General features: G+C 45.6%; 1 protein-coding gene across 1 annotated transcript in view; it reads right to left on the bottom strand.

The window, feature by feature from the left end:
• Positions 1-17,098, bottom strand: part of TEP1 (telomerase associated protein 1) — a 37,413-nt gene that overhangs the window by 17,518 nt on the left and 2,797 nt on the right. Inside the window, exons 3-18 of the mRNA XM_044918436.1 lie at positions 16,715-17,088; positions 15,417-15,599; positions 14,974-15,108; positions 14,083-14,244; positions 13,503-13,664; positions 13,102-13,179; positions 10,966-11,090; positions 10,615-10,772; positions 7,039-7,148; positions 6,441-6,531; positions 6,021-6,207; positions 3,101-3,269; positions 2,324-2,482; positions 2,067-2,144; positions 988-1,118; positions 625-684 (exon numbers count right to left, since the gene is read on the bottom strand). Of these exons, the coding sequence (XP_044774371.1) occupies positions 625-684; positions 988-1,118; positions 2,067-2,144; positions 2,324-2,482; positions 3,101-3,269; positions 6,021-6,207; positions 6,441-6,531; positions 7,039-7,148; positions 10,615-10,772; positions 10,966-11,090; positions 13,102-13,179; positions 13,503-13,664; positions 14,083-14,244; positions 14,974-15,108; positions 15,417-15,599; positions 16,715-17,088 (2,362 nt within the window). The remainder of the gene's footprint in view (positions 1-624; positions 685-987; positions 1,119-2,066; positions 2,145-2,323; positions 2,483-3,100; positions 3,270-6,020; positions 6,208-6,440; positions 6,532-7,038; positions 7,149-10,614; positions 10,773-10,965; positions 11,091-13,101; positions 13,180-13,502; positions 13,665-14,082; positions 14,245-14,973; positions 15,109-15,416; positions 15,600-16,714; positions 17,089-17,098) is intronic.

The following is a 17,098-nucleotide window of genomic DNA, read 5'->3' as shown; positions in this document are numbered from 1 at the left end:
TCTGGATTAAGAATGGAACAGAGGCCACAAACAATGAACAGAAAAAAAAAAAAAAAAAAAGAATAGAAATTATGTGACCAACTCTTGAGTTGTTCCCTTAAAAGCAAACAGTGAACCTCCCCTGTCCCTTTTCCTTCTTCGTACTAGATGTCATATAAAAATGAGGGCTGGAGCCGGAGCAGCTGTCTTGAGCCATGAGGTAAAAACAGAGTATTTGAGGATGACGGAGCAATAAGATAGAAGGTGCTGGGCCCGGGCGCCTGGGTGGCTCAGTTGGTTGAGCGGCTGCCTTCGGCTCAGGTCATGATCCTGGAGTCCCTGGATCGAGTCCCACATCGGGCTCCCTGCTCAGCGGGGAGCCTGCTTCTCCCTCTGGCCCTCCCCCCTCTCATGTGCTCTCTCTCTCTCATTGTCTCTCTCAAATAAATAAATAAATAAATAAATAAATAAAAAAGAAGGTGCTGGGCCCTTCTAGCACTGTTGCTGCTATACCAGGACAGCTGCAAAAGAGGAATAAGCTTCTATCTTGCTTAAAAAGAGAAGTAAAGGGAGTAGAAGCCAGGTAATCTCTGAAAGATGTTCTAACAAAACCCCCAACCCCTTCAGTGTCCATTCTGTACTCACTTCAGGATCCCGTCAGTGTAGCCTGAGAGTGTCACGTTATTGGGATTCGAATCTGGTAATCTGGCAAAGGAAGAAGCAGCCACTACCCATCAGAAACCGTGCCAGGAACACAGGGTCACTGCTCTCTAGGATGGATACCCCACTTCTGCACTTTTAATAGGGATACATGCTAGGCTAGGGCTGGGGTGGGGCCTCACAAAGGGGCATGGAGCTAGGCTGACGACTTCAGAGAAGGCTCTAGTACTTAAGAGGCAGAGACAGGGATGTGCCTGGTGAGTGGGAGTGTCCCAACTACAGTAGGGGTAGAGAGGAAGTCTGGAAACCTATCTTCTGGCACTGGGCAAGGAGTCTGAGCATCCTTACATGTTATATGTCCTTTCCAGGGGGACAGCAACAAAGAGGCACTTGGAATTCACATGCTGCCAGAAAAGCTGTTTGGCCTCATCTACCAGTCTGTTATACATAGTGTTGCCAAAGAGGATGACCCTGTCCACCTGTAAGATGAAAAGGAAGGAGCAGAGGGACAGAAGAAACGCTAATAAACTCAGGATATCAAAAGAAGAGCTCCCTGGGGATTAGGGGATTAGGACAGCTCTGAGGGGAATGGAAATTGCCTCTTCAGAGAGCATTTAGGATTGAGGAAACCACTACACCCTGATACGGAGGGGCAAGAAAGTGGGGGAAGGGAGGTGGTGTGTTGTAACTGGCTCATTCAGGCTCACAGAAGCTGATTGATAAATTTTTAGGGGGGGGGGCGCTTGTGTGGCTCAGATGGTCAAGCGTCTGCCTTCGGCTCAGGTCATGATCTCCAGGTCTGGGGTGGAGCCCCGCATCGGGCTCCCTGCTCAGCGGGGAGTCTGCTTCTCTTTCTCCCTCTCCCTCTACCTCTCCCCTCTGCTTGTGCTCTCTCTCTCTCAAATGAATAATGAATAAGTAAAATCTTTTTAAAAAATATTAAAGTAATTTTTTAGGAATTTTGTGAGCCAGTTGTTAAACATGGCCACTATTAAACATTAAATTGTATAAAAAATAAAGGCAACAAATACTCAAAACTCATCACTTCCTAATTATTTTACTACATTTTACCATTATCTACTCTTGGTCTTATTTACATCTGTTGTATCTATGTCGTAGAAATACCATGTAATGGTGTGCTACTGAGCATCACTTCCCAACTCTGTTCACTGATGAACTCAGCTATGATAGGAGTATTTAACACCATAGAAATTAGCAAATGCTATTAACCAAGACTTCTCTTTTCCAGAGAGCTGGTTGTGAAGCATTTACCAGCGTACCACTGGGTAGGGTGCTACAGCCAGCTGGGAGTGGATGTGGGTACGGTACGTAGTTTGAAAGACATCCTCTGAGAAATCAGAGCCATCAGTTGTGGAGGGCAAAGTGAGAAGGGGGCAAGGGTTTCTCAGGGACTGGGAAGTACTCACAGGAACTCTTTGGGCAGCCAGAGACAGCAGGTACTTCCCAAAAGTGTTCATGGACAATTCACTCTCTTCACCCAAATCCTGAAGGAAAGAGTCTCATGTTCCTTGCTGGCACGGGAGATGGTCAGTAAGCAACAAACACCATTTTTTGCTTGGGAAATCTTCAGAACGGTCTATATCCAAGCCTTTCCTGGTTTATCAGGCTATGTCCAGGACCGGGTCCTTCCTGCCTTTTTGTATGGTGGGGGTGGGTGTCTGACCTGGACCTGAGCCTGGAGCGTGCGGGCAGTCTTCAGGATGCCTTCTTCTGCCTTAAGAACTGCAGTCCTTATAGTGCCCCCTCCACACAGTAAGAGATCCACCTGCTCCGCCCGTGCAATCATCATCCCAATCAGCAGCAGCACATAGTTTATGGGGGGCTGATTGGACAAACATCACAGTGAAATACAGCTCCCCTCACTCCTCCCCCCCACTTTTTTTAAGTAAGCTCCATGCCCAATATGGGGCCTGAACTCACCACCGTGAGATCCAGAGCTGCATGCTCTACCAACTAAGCCAGTCAAGGCAACCAGGATTTTGAAACCAGGCTCCCCTATTTTGAAACCCACCACTGCCCATCCAGCCCTGGAGGTCAAACACCTCCATTGGTTGGGGAAAAGGGACAAAATCTCCAGTTAGGAAGAGACAGCTTCAGCAGCTCTCAGGATGGAAGGTGGAGAAGGGCCAGGATTCCTGCCCACATTCAACACTGGGATGTAGGGAAGTAAAAATGAGATATACTTTGGTGACAGAAATATAGAGAGAATTAAGTACCAGCCAAATGTGAAATACGGAAGTATGATAATCCATGAACAGGCTTGAGACCACATTCTAGGAACTGTCCTTAGGAACCAAGGCCCGATACTGAGAAGCAAATGCATGCCATTTATTTCAGTTCTGAGTACTTCCTTGGGAAAACCGTGTCTGGGAACAGGATAGCTCTCAGGATCCCCAGCATCCTACTAACCCCCCCTTTTTAACTTTTTTTTTTTTTTTACCCCTTGTAGGTTGCTCTTCCGACAGAGCTCATCTATCCCCATGTCCCTCAGATAGACCAAGATGGTGCGGCCGGGCAGCAGGGGCAGGTTGTGCTTCACGGAGATGTTCACGGCTGTCTCCAGGGCCTGCCGGTACCGAGCCAACATCTCACTATCATATTTTCCCCGTCTGCCGGCAGAAAAGACACAGACAGAAGGGCTCAGGGGCTTCTCTGTTTGCCACCTTGAGGCAGACGGGAAGATGAGAACTTGGCACTCCAGTACTGAGCGTTCGCGCCCCTGCCATAGCCCGCCTCCACGGCTGGTAGGGGGGACTGGGGCAGAGCTTCCGGGCTTCCATTCCAAAGGCCTCTACTAACCCATTCTCATGGCAGAAGAGGGGAAGTCATCTGGAGACTCACTCTCTGAAATCACTTGCCACACTTCCCACATCAATCCATACCTACTTCATGAGGCAAGACTTAACTGCTCCATATTCTTTAATTATATTTTAAAGAACAAATACTAACTCCTATTCTGAAAACTGGAAATTAAAGAGGAAAGAAGGGAACATTCATCCCACCTTTCCAGTAGAATCTTTACTTCAGGGTAACTGAATAGTTTAAGTTAATAGGACAGGTTCTTTCTAGAGTTCCAGCTAATAAATATGGGGAATGATAGAAAACTCCCACTCTAGGGGCGCCTGGGTGGCTCAGTTGGTTAAGCGACTGCCTTCGGCTCAGGTCATGATCCTAGAGTCCCGAGATCGAGTCCCGCATCGGGCTCCCTGCTCAGCAGGGAGTCTGCTTCTCCCCCTGACCCTCCCCCCTCTCATGCTCTCTCTCTCTCTATCTCATTCTCTCTCTCAAATAAATAAATAAAATCTTTAAAAAAAAAAAAAAAAGAAAGAAAACTCCCACTCTAGAACTGCTAATGAAAGAACTGGTTCAGGCAAAGATCACCAGTGGATGAACCATCAACTTACAGTGAAGAGATCAGGCTATAATCACTTAAAAGCATGGATCAGTCTTAGCATCACTATGAGTAGGACCACCAGATCTTTGGTGCTTCCTGATCCTGTATCTTATTACAAGGTTTAAAAAAAAAAAAAAATCTGGTGGTCTCACAGTGTACAAAGGATCCCCTATGAAATATTCTTGCAAGGAAAAAAAAAGTGAAATCTGAAGCTATATTAGCCTTCAGAGTTAATGCCCTCAGCACATGAAATAGAGAAACAAGTTAGAAGACACCATGAGGAGGTTGACAAATCCAGAATGTGGGACACTCTGCAGGGTCCCTGAAGCCAGTTTCCACAGTAAGTCAATAGCATGAAGACAATGAAAATATTAAAATAGATATAAGAGACTTAATAATCAAATGTAATGTGTATGCCTTGTTTGGATTCTGATTTGAATAAATTGTGAAATCATACTTTTGAGATGATTGGGAAATTTGAATATAGGCTAGATAATAAAGGATAATACCAAGCAATTATTATTATTATAATTATTAGGTATATTAATGACATTCTAACTACATAATAAAATGTATTAAGAGACACATGTGAAATAGGAAGGGATGAAATAAAATGTATCCTATTATTCGGCATTTGTTCTTAAAAACACCTTCCCAGAAAAAAGAAGAAAGGGACCACTAAAAGAACTGTGATAAAATCTAGATAATCACTGAATGTGGCTAACAGTTTTATGGGAGTCCATTATACTATTCTCATTATTTGTGTGCATGTTTAAAATTTTCTCATAATAATGTTTTTAATCTAGAAAATTCAGTATTCTCTACCAGTGCTATCCAATAGAATTAAGTTACAATTAATGAAACAAAATTAAAATCACACATGTAACTAATAAAAGTTTTTAGTAGCCAGAGGAAAAAAGTAAAAATAAACAGGAGAAATTAACTTAATATGACATTTGATTTAACATATCAAGCTATTTTCATTTTAACACGTAATTAATACAAAAGTTACAAAGGAGATATTTTACATCCTTTTTCATACTGTCCTCAAAATCCGGCACATCTCAGTTCCAAATAGCCAAGTGTGGCTAGTGGCTGCTGAACTGGCCAGCGAAGGCATGTTGTTTGGACTGGACCCCAGGCTTGACTTTTAAGTGGCCCTGGTTTCAGCCACTGATTCATTAGTAGGTTAGATGAGCCCTGCATTTGTCTTGAATGAAGATCCTGTTGAAGCATCTAAAGGACAGAGTGCTGGGACTTCATCAACCTTACAGGTTTTATGTCTGACTTTGAGCCTGCTTGGTGATAACTATCTTTATATGTATAAACAAAAAAAAAAAGAAAGAACGAAAGAAAGCAAATGGGTTGGAAAATAAAGACGGAGAGAGAGAAACAAAAAGAACAAACAGATACCATGGAGAAGAAAGAGACACAGAACCAGAGCAGGAGCAGAGAACACCAGCATACACTAAGAGAAAGGAGAATGCTGCACAGATTCACGGAACCCACAGAAACCAATAAAACAATCCCAGATAATAAACTGGAGGCCCAAATATAGTTTTTTTCTCATGATTTCTCCATAGGACAATGTTAAAGGCAAGGTTTGCTATACAAAGACAGTGAGCCACTGGGGCAAGCATGTCTTCACAGAATAAAAGCTGGGGGGTGCCTGGGTGGCTCAGTTGGTTAAGCGACTGCCTTCGGCTCAGGTCATGATCCTGGAGTCCCGGGATCGAGTCCCGCATCGGGCTCCCTGCTCGGCAGGGAGTCTGCTTCTCTCTCTGAACCTCCCTCCTCTCATGCTCTCTATCTCATTCTCTCTCTCAAATAAAAAAAAAAAAAAAAGAATAAAAGCTGGGGTTCCCAGATGACTCCCAAGCCCTGTAAGGACACCTCTTGTTGCCCACCCTTTGTTCCCAGATAGCATAGCATGCACACGCACACACACACACACACACACACACACCCGGCCTTTTGTATTTTCAGCTTTTCCCACTTGAGCTGCTCATATATCACCGGTATCATCATTGTTGTCCGAAGTTTCCGACGACTTGGGTTGTACGGATACCTCCGATAGGTCCAATTCTTGTCCTTTTTTGCATTTCTAGTCATTATCGAACGTATCAGCTTTGTATTGGAAGGCAGTGGCAATGCTGGGTGGCGACAGGTAAGTAAGGGAGTCAACGTCTATCAGCTTCTGTTCCCTCCTTATGTCCTCCCACCCATACCTGTCCTAAGCCCTGACCCTTGAGCTGGCAATTGTCTGACTTCTGCCCACCCCACACCCTGAGACTGGAAGGCAAGAGGCTGAAACATACCAATGCTCCTAGTTCATCTACTCTCAGACTCGAGACACAAACAGGATTCGGAAGATAGATGATAATACCTTTACTTTTGAGTCGGGCCTCAAAGTTATTGATGGAATCATGGGCATTAAGGAATCTGAATGGAAACTGCCGACTGTGGATCACTGAATTCTGGAAAGCAACGGAGGGGTCATGAGCAACATATCAGAGAGTGTGGGGGCGGAGCTACTCAGGGGCCTCGGGGACCAGGAATACGAGATAACCACTCTATTAGATTTGTGGGAAAGTGAGGAAGGATAAAATGGATATTAGAGAAGAGATACAGAGAAAGGTGGAGAAGAAGAAAGAAAAAAGAAAGCTGTCAGGTGAGAATATGGGAAGAGGGAAAGAAGGGAGAGCAAGTAATGGAAGGAGCCTGGTTTCTTTCATATCAGACTCCCTCTGAAGTCAGTTACATCACAAAAGTGCCTCTTCTTGGTAAGTCAGTGATCCAAGGGAAGATCTTATACTTGAATCTCTGGGGCTTATCTCCCCAGATCTGTCTGCCCCCTATCCATATCTCCATACCTGTTTAGAGCCCACATGGAAACAGCTCGTGGCCATGACTTTCCCCAGCCACGAGGAAGATGCAGCAGCATCTTGGCACCCACCTCCAGTCCCCCCGCGCCTCACACATACCTCATGCTGGAGTCTCTGGAGTACAAGCTCGTGGTGGCGGGCGCTGATCCCAACCCGCAGCAGGTTGCACAGATTCCGAAGCATGGCCATGAAGGGAAGCTTCCCATGGTCTGTGGAAGGTCACGCACAGGGTGAGGAAAGCAGACAAAGGATGAATGAGAGAGGTCACAGAGCAGAGCAAGAAGTTCAGAGGCCACATAGAAAATTCAGGATGGAGGGAGTGAGGTACTAACATATGATCTATCCTACTCAAAATGGTTTAGAGGTCTGGAAAGATAAAAACAGGATTGGCCTAAAGTGTGGAGCAAGATTTATTGAACACTGTTTACGAGATTGCTGTTTGAATAAACAACCCTATTATTATTTTGTCTGCTGGTCCAGCCACGAGATTGGGCTCAACTGGCAAAATATATTCTCTAATCTAGAGTAATGATTTCCAAACATTTTAGATGGTGAAACATGAAATTTCCTAGTGTATGTTTATTTATTTATAAATTGTATACATGTAGTGTAATCATCGGATTAATATTTCGAGGCACAACATAACCTAAGGTAAGGTTCACCTTTAATAATAGTGTATGTAAATTCATATTTCAAATAATCTTCCTGGTAATTTTTAAGTTTTCTGGCAAACTTCTTGTGAGGTCTGATTAAACAGTCATTATTTTTCATTGAAATGAAAAGACTTGCGCTAAAGCAGAATTTCACCCCCTCACTTTCATATTGTCCATTTGTTCTGTGATATTAGTATCATCTTCAAATCATACTTTCTTAATAATAATGTCTTTAAGGCCTATGTCCATTTTAGATGGTTAGTTTAGTTAAGACTGAATAATAATTCTAAATCCACTTATAATTCAAGGATAAGTTTGGTAAGTCATTATGCAGAAACCAAAAAAGAGTGAGGGGCTCTGTGGATGTCCTTGTACTGTGGAACCCCTACTCTTCCTCCACAAACCTGAACTCTCATATGTGCCGTGTACCATACGACACACGGACTAGGTGACCCTAGGGGTGTGATCTGTATGGTTAAATATTGGGAAAATCCTTTCTTTTAGACGAGGGAAACCATAACTAGGAGGTGTGATATTTTTCCTGGGTACCCCCAGAGGTGCATTCGGACCACAGCAGAGACATGGCCTATCAGCCCCCAGCCCCACCCACAGGCACTAGCAGCAGCTTTTGTCAAGAGAGTGGTGGTGCCTTTTTTTAAGGTGATGTAAGTCTCATTTGAATTACAGCTAGAAGCTTCCAGCCTTCTGGAAGTCCTGCGGTTCTCGAGTCATAATTCTGTTCACAAGCTGTATAGAACAATTAGGTTGTGTACACGATGTAAATGATGGGTGACAACTCATAAACTATTACATCCTTTGTCAGCTCATAAATTGTTCTCAACTGTTGCTACGTATGAGAGGTTTTCTAGATCATTTAGATAAGAAATTAAGTCCAATAATATAAATAAATTGAACATTTATCCTTCAGACTGAGAAGTTCACTGATTTCATTCAAAAAAAAACTGTTAATGAGGGGTGCCTGGGTGGCTCAGTCATTAAGCGTCTGCCTTCGGCTCAGGTCATGATCCCAGGGTCCTGGGATCGAACCCCACATCGGGCTCCCTGCTCCACTGGAAGCCTGCTTCTCCCTCTCCCACTCCCCCTGCTTGTGTTCCCTCTCTCGCTGTCTCTCTCTGTCAAATAAATAAATTTTAAAAATAAAAAAAAAACTGTTAATGAGTTATTAATGAGCCCTGTGGTCTCCAAAGAGGGGTCTGTATATCTAATTACATTTTGTCTTATATTTTATTCATATATTTATATTTTTTATATTTTATTTATACATACTTTCAGATCTATATTTATAAAATTATATTTTATGTATTTCCTAAAGTACATAATTCTTTAGTACATATATAAAATTGTTTAAATTATATATACACACATTGTGATGAATTCCAAAACTTTTTTTGCAATATATGATCAAAAAACTCTGGAGACCAGTGGATTAGACTATGGGCATTAGACTCAGCCTATACTTAAAATGAATCGTTGAACACTGCATCAAGAACTAATTATGGGGCGCCTGGGTGGCTCAGTCGTTAAGCGTCTGCCTTCGGCTCAGGTCATGATCCCAGAGTCCTGGGATCGAGTCCCACATCGGGCTCCCTGCTCTGCGGGAAGCCTGCTTCTCCCTCTCCCACTCCCCCTGCTTGTGTTCCCTCTCTCTCTGTCAAATAAATAAATAAAATCTTTAAGAAAAAAAAAAGAAATAATTATGTACTATACAGTGGCTAACTGAACATAATAAAAAAAAAGAAATCTTTACTGCCTAGAACACTTATGATTCCATTAATATTAAACTACATGCAAATGAAAAAAAATAAAATAAAAGCTCTATTGAAGTTGGAAAAAAAAAAGACTCAGCCTAGATAAATGACACAATTTTAATTTTCAAGGGCAGAGGGAGGAAGTAGAGATGACACATACCAGGATCAGCTACACATCCTGGCTGCCATCCCAGCTACTTTATCCTGTTCCACCCAAGGTATCAAATGTTGGGGAAGAGGCTGTCAGGCATGGGTGTGTGCATGTGTGTGTTTTTTTGTTTTTTTTTAAAGATTTTATTTATTTATTTGACAGAGAGAGACACAGTGAGAGAGGGAACACAAGCAGGGGGAGTGGAGAGGGAGAAGCAGGCTGCCCGCCGAGCAGGAAGCCCAATGTGGGGCTCGATCCCAGGACCCTGGGACCATGACCTGAGCCAAAGGCAGACGCTTAATGACTGAGCCACCCAGGCACCCCGCATGTGTGTGTTTTAATTCCCATGTGATTCTGATGCCTATACCCCCAGCGACAACCACAGAGTGAGGGCAGTGACAGATAAGCAGCTGAGAATTCAGGCTGCCCTGAGCACAATCCGCATGTGGCAGTTCGCAGAGAAAGAGATTTAAAAAAAAAACAAAAAACTGGGGCTTCTGAAAGTCACAAACTCTACAGCAAGATGTTTTTCAACAGATAGAACTTGACTTGAAATTTTCAAAGATGAAAGAGGACATAAAAAAAGACAGAACAGAAAGAGCCTTGTAGAGTTAAAAATAAATTAACAACAACAACAAAAAGAGACAAACAGAAGACTGAAATAACTTGGGCCTCCCGATTTAATTTTTTTTTTCTCTTTATCAGTATGGGCAAATTACCTAAAATGTCCATGTCCTAACTACGGGTTTCTGTGGAGATTCCAATATGCCAGTCCTCCCTTGATTGGATGACTTACCCAGTATGATACAGGTGAAATCAGAGAGAAGGTACCACTTTTGTCCTGTGTTCATCAAGGCTTGTGCATCACCTACCCACATCGGGAATAATGATCTCCCTATGATGCCAGAGCCACTCAAAGCGGGCACCACCGGTCCACTTGGGCGTGGTCGACGGCAAACCTCACAAATCCAGTCACTTTCAGTGAGGCAACCACCAGGCAAGAGAATAACTGTATCATGCCATGGAAATTAAGTCAGGGTCCAACATGTAGAGGTGTGAATGGGGAAGAGAGGAAGGGAATATATGATCAAAGTTACTCTACCAATGAGATCCTCCCAGACAGAAGCTTTGTTCCCCCGCAGGCTCAGCTCCCGCTCCCAGGTCTCTGGCCGAGGAAGCTTCATCCGCTTTCCAGCTCTGCTAGAATCCCATGGCCCAGGGAGGCGACTTCGAGAAAACATTTGTAGGTTGGAGGGGTACCTGGGACAGAAGAGGAAAAGCTTATCATTTCAAAGCCAGCTGAAAATAACTCAGAAAAGGAAAGGTCAATCAGTCAAAGCCAGTGCTTGCCCCTAATGTTGCTGGGGTCAGAACTACAGGCGCCAGGGCCGTGGAGGCTGAAAAGCCACGGGGTCACCCAGGTGGAAGGGGTGTTCATGGTGTGTCTTCTCACCTGTAGCCCAGCAAGGCTTGGACGTGTTGAGCAGGCTCCCGGATGTGCAGTCGCCGTACTAACTTCTTGAGAGTGAACCTCGGCTGCTTCTTTTTCTCTGGCACTGCGTTGTAGGTCTCCTCAAACTGTGGAAATATCCCCCAAGTCCCACAGCGGTCATTTAATCTACAACCATGGTCACTTGCTCCAGAAATCAGAACCGCAGACCTCCTATACCTATGAGGTAATTTCTTCCCCCAAAGTAGATGTGGGCAAAGAGCAGGAATAGGGGGCAAAAGTCTCCCCCAGGGAGCAACAAGCGCTCCTGCAGTGAGCATACCATAGCAGCTCTTTGGGGTCACTGTGTTTCATGCACACAAGATTGAACTATCAATAGTTAACATGGGATAATTGGCTTGTGAAAAACAAGATGGGGATGGAATGAACAGAGAACATCTTGTTCTTAGAGGGAGGGAAAGGAAAAGCAGCTTTTATTCAAATCACTGAGACTTGGAGGAGGAGATAAATGGAGGTATCAGCACAATGCAAGCTATGAGGAGTGAAAAAACTGAAAGAAGTTGGCTTTCTATGGTATCTTCCATGGTAGAATCTTCTATGGCAGAAAAGCTAAGTTTGGGATATATTATTAGGATGAAGAGAAAAGATCAGTTGACCAACTGAGAATGTGTTCTCTTGTAACACCACCATATTATTTTCCTAATAATCTATTTTAATGATAATGATGTTGGTGATAGCTAACACTTATTAAGTGCCAGGTATTGTTAGAAATACTTTAAATTCAGGGAGCCTGGGTGGCTCAGGTCATGATCCCGGGGTCCTGGCATCAAGTCCCGCATTGGGCTTCCTGCTCAGCAGGGAGTCTGCTTCTCCCTTTCCCTCTGCTCCCAACTCATGCTCTCTCTCTCTCCGTCTCTCTCTCTAACAAAAATAAAATCTTAAAAAAAAAAGTACTCTAAATTCAATAACTGATTTAATCCTCACAAAAACCCAATGAAGTACCCAATGAGGTGCTGCTATTATCTCCATTTTATATCTGAGGAAACTGAGGAAAGACAGGGTAAGTCATTTGGCTAAGGTTGCATAGCCAGCAAGTGGTGCTGGTGGGGGGGGATTCAAACCCAGGTCTAAATCCTGATTCTATGCTCTTAACCACAAAGTGCAGTGCCTTATTTGTCATTAATGCAAAAGGTTTGGTTCGGTTTTATAACCTCCTGTGGAAGGTAGATATTTCATACTTTATTTATTTATTTATTTGAGAGAGTGTGTGTATGTGCAGGGGTGGGCGGGGAGCAGAGGGAGAAGGAGAGAGAACCTCAAGAAGACTGCCTGCTGGGGCGCCTGGGTGGCTCGGTCGTTAAGCATCTGCCTCCGGCTCAGGTCATGGTCCCAGGGTCCTGGGATCGAGCCCCACGTCGGGCTCCCTGCTCGGCAGGAAGCCTGCTTCTCGCTCTCCCACTCCCCCTGCTTGCGTTCCCTCTCTCGCTGTCTCTTTCTGTCAAATAAATAAAATCTTCAAAAAAAAAAAAAAAAAAAGAAGACCCCCTGCTGTGTGAGGAGCCCAACACGCCGGGCTCAATCCCATGACCCCAAGATCATGACCTGAGCCAAATCAAGAGTCAGATGCTTAAGCAACTGAGCCACCCACGTGCTCCTATTTCATACATTTTTAACTCACTTATTCAGCTGGACATGCCACCTGTCAGTAAATACCAAGGCGAGCAAAATGGGAAATAAAAGGAGCTTCCCAGTGCTCTCAAACCTGACCCCATAATCACAACTGAGAAATCCCCAGGTAGGAAATTGGCATGTGCGTACCACACCATTAGTATTTCTTTTTTTTTTTTTTTTTTTTAAGATTTTATTTATTTGACAGTGAGAGAGACAGCGAGAGAGGGAACACAAGCAGGGGGAGTGGGAGAGGGAGAAGCAGGCTTCCCGCAGAGCAGGGAGCCCGATGCGGGGCTCGATCCCAGGACCCTCGGATCATGATCTGAGCCGAAGGCAGCCGCTTAACTGACTGAGTCACCCAGGCGCCCCAGCCATTAGTATTTCTAAACCAAATGGAATTCCATGTCTAAATATCAGCTCAGAAAAGGTTTTACATGCACATATGGAACCCCAGAACAAGGCACTCACCTTCTTCTGTTCATCTTTAAGAGGCCTCAGGTACCTCGGCAAATATTTTTGTGTCTCAGAAAATGGGCGTCCTGTCTTCTGTAGGGACAGGAGAAGCAATTTCAAAATGGGAAAAGGAACTCGTCCTTGGAGAGAGCCATTCCAATAGTTCCAAAAGCCCCTCTCTACCAAAAAGGAAGCCAGCCAAGAAAGAGGTAGGCCCTGCCCTCTCTGCCTCCTGAGCTCTACTCGGCTCCTCTGCCTTTCTCTGACTCCTTTATTTCTGGTGGAAGGAACATGTCAGATGCTTAGTGTGGGATCCCCCAGGGTCAGCATGTTCCTTTGACCGCCCCCCCCCCCACCCCGCCTTTCCAGAGACAAGGGGCCTGGCCTGTGAATGACCAGGTTGAGCAGGGACTGACTGGAGGGCGGGGAGGTGGGCGGGGGCGTCTCTTGGCCCGGTGCTTCCAAGGGTTGTACTTAGCCAGCTGGTACTCATCAAACTGGGCAAATTTGTCAGTCATGGCAGCACGCAGGCAGGCAGGCAGGGGCGCCAGCTTGTCCTCCTTTCCTCCAGCCAGGTTCTACCAGAGAGGGAGGAAAGACCATCAGGAGTGAGACACAAACCAACCTTCTAAAACAAGGCCAGACCACTTGACGGGGTTAAATGAGAGCACAGAAGAAGGAGGTGGTTTCCAGCCCCAGCTCTAAAGTGATCATTTCCATGATCCTGGGCCAGTTGGCAGACTTCTCCAATTCTCATCTCCTACATCATAAACACGAATAAGACCAATTTTTCTCCAACTGTGGTCCAGCTCTTCTCAGTCGCCTTCTCCCTACTGGGCAACCCAACCCGATCCGGGGAGAAGCTGTCCTGTCTGGGAAGCAAAGCTGAAGACAGCTGAGGGGAGGCGAAACTAGATGAGAATTTTCCACAGGGATGCAATGAGCAAAGGAGAGGCAAGCAGTGAGAGCCAAAGGTCAGGGCACAGAGTGCCATACCTGGTAGAACTCGGCTACCTGGATCCAATCAGAAGGCAGCTGGACAATGGCACAGAAATAGCGTCGCAGGTGGGGGCGGCAGAGTGGCAAGAAGGCAGCAATGGCCAACACTTTGTTGGCCACAGTCCGGCTGTTCAGCTGCTGCCTGGCGTACAGAGATGCCTAGGGCACAGGGTGGGGACAGTTGGCATCTCAGCCACTTGTCCCATAGCATCATGTCCTAAACTAACTTGCTCGCCTAATCCGCCTGCATAAAACCTTCCCTGACCCCTTCACATTGTCTATAAAACAGAAAGCGCAAGCCTCCTGGCTTGGCACGCTACATCCTCCATAATCTAGCCCTTATCCACCTTTGCATCATGGCTTCTTCTGAGTCTACTGATCACCTCCCAAGTCAACCAGGTACGTAGAAGGCTTCCCACCATCAAGGTCTATTGAAAATTACCCAGGGTTCAAACTGCTGATTAAACCTGCCATCTTCCAAAGCTTCATAGAAAACACTCCCCCACCGTTTCTCTGCTTCTGAAACATTCACTTCCTACTACTCCGTTTGCATTTATGTGATACTTGGGAGTGTTCTGCTTCCCTAACAATATCATAAGCTCCTTAAGAGCCAGAGCCAAGTTTCATTATATCTGTTGAAATGACCCTCAAGGCCTAGCTTTGTGTACTTAGCCTGTGTACTTACTAAACAAATGAGCCCTAGTATATTCTTTCCCAATCTCATCTTCCCCTGCTCCTCAGAGAACCCCAGGGACTAGCCCTCAGACTCACCCAGAGATCCTACTCCCTTCCCACCAAGCTGGCCACCACCCTCCTCCCACACCATGGCCACAGTTCCTACCTCCCAGCTTCCCATTCCCATCCATCCTCTCCTTCACACCACAGTACCTTAAGGATGAACTCAGGCTCCAAGGGGGCAAGTTCACTACAGACTTCAAAGAGAGTACCTGAAGTCGGGTCAGCTGCATCTTCTATGTTTACCTTTGATGTCAGAGTGGAGCACAGCAAGCTTATGAGAACCATCTGAGAATCAGGAAAGAGAGGGGAGAAAGGATGAAAGAAGTAATGAGGACCAACTCAAGGCACCCCCTCAGGCCGATTTATGAAATTAAGAGCAGAGAGAAATGACCCCACATTCAGAAAGATGTTTGTCCAACTGCAAGGTTAGAAAAGGTGATTAGGGAGTGAGAAATAAGAGCTGGGTGATGCCCCCTCTTTCCCCTTCCATCTGTGGAGGGGATCTGGTTCAGCCTTTGGTCACCACCCCTCCACACCACCTCACACCCTGCTCTCCACCATCATCAACCTCTCCCCAGCTCTGGAACTTTTACCTTCTTGTCCTTAAGGGCCTGGTCAGTGGGCCCAGGATGAGATTCAGAGTCCCCAGCAGTGAGTTTCAGGACAGGCTCCTCTACCTTTTCCTCCTCTCCCAAGCTTAGATTATAAAAAGGCATTTGAACCTCTATCCATTCCTTCTCTTCTGGCATTTTCTCTTCTGAAGAGGAACAATGACCCTGAGGACAGTGGCAGTTATTAATCACATTGACATATCCGAAGGCAGATCTCTCAAACATAGACAGATCTGAAGGCAGATCCCAGGCACAGGAAGAGTCTAAATCTGTCTTCCAGCACCGAAACTCCTCCTCCCTCCCCCTTCACATGCCAGCATCCAACTCTCCTGGCTGACGGAGTGACACCTCACTGTCACACACACCCAACCCAACCTTCTGAGCCTTCGCTCAGACGCTTTGGGATCTTCCCCTGCTGTCATCTCCTTATTGATGCCACAGCCTAGGAGCCTGGGGCCCCTCACAACACACCTCCTATGATACTATTAAGATATTCCGGGTTCAGAAGAAAAAGGGCTAAGTCCCAGATCAATCCCCCAGCAACCGTGAGCTGCTTAACTTCTGAGTCTCAGCTTCTTCACTTCCTACTACCTACTTAATGGTGCCATTAGAAGACTAAACGGATAATATATATATGGCTCTTTGCAAATCGCAAAGCCCTAAATAAATGTAAGATGGCACTAGTAATCCTGACAATGACCCTCTGAGATAGATTTTCATTGACCACATTTTAAAGGGGAAGAAATCAAAGCTTCAAAAGCTTAAGTCTTGGCCAAGGTTGTATGGCTTATGGTTGGCCGAGACAGTATAGCCTTTGCCTCAGTCTGAATCCCAAGTCTATACAGAAGGAAAGTGTGTTTGTCTACTGATTCTGCCCTGTGTGCTAAGTGTGCTTGTATAGACGTGTACAAGTGGACATACGTTTATACGTGTACATACAGGGAAGTGGGCCCAGTATAGCAGATGCATCTCCTGCTTGATAAAAGCGCTTGATGGGCTGCTACTGCAACACCATGCTGCCCCTGCTCCTGAGCAGACGCTTTCTAAGGACAGGGCCTGTTTTGGCTCTATTGTCCAGAATATCTGAACTTGATATGCAATAAAAGTAATGACGCTGAAGAAGACAGCCCAAGAGTCAAGGGCACCTCAGGAAGAAGCTCTGAGGACAGAAGTTATAGAGACACAGAGCAGCACAGAGGGTAAACTGTGGCACCAAAGGCTAGGGACTAGGGCGTCCAACAGACATGGGTGGAGTCAGGATGAGTGCCTGGAGCTATTACCAAAGCTGTTTCAGGAGCTTTCTCTGTGGCAGAGACGGATTTCAAGGCCCTGGGGCAGCTGGGACAGCCTCGCTCCTCAGAGAGGCCCTGGGCCCTCCAGGTTGGAGGCTCAGAGAGTGGGCAGTTGCTGATGTTCAGGCTACGCAGATCAGCTTGTACCAGGTGAGCTCTCTGGAGACAGTGAAGCAAGGGGCTGGTAGACACAGTACTTCTTAGAACAGAGAGTGTGGCCAGGCACCGGTTTTCTAAGGAGAGGATGTCTGGGTGGGCAGACACATGCCCATGTGGCTTCTCCACGGTCTTCAGGTCAGGAAGTGTGGCCAGGCACTGGTTATCTAAGGAGAGGATGTCTGGGTGGGCAGACACATGCCCATGTGGTTTCTC

This window comes from Neomonachus schauinslandi, chromosome 9, assembly GCF_002201575.2.
Source record: "Neomonachus schauinslandi chromosome 9, ASM220157v2, whole genome shotgun sequence".
NCBI classification, from domain to species: Eukaryota; Metazoa; Chordata; class Mammalia; order Carnivora; family Phocidae; genus Neomonachus; species Neomonachus schauinslandi.
Note: the sequence above shows the minus strand (reverse complement) of the source record. Positions and strands in the feature narration are given on the sequence as shown.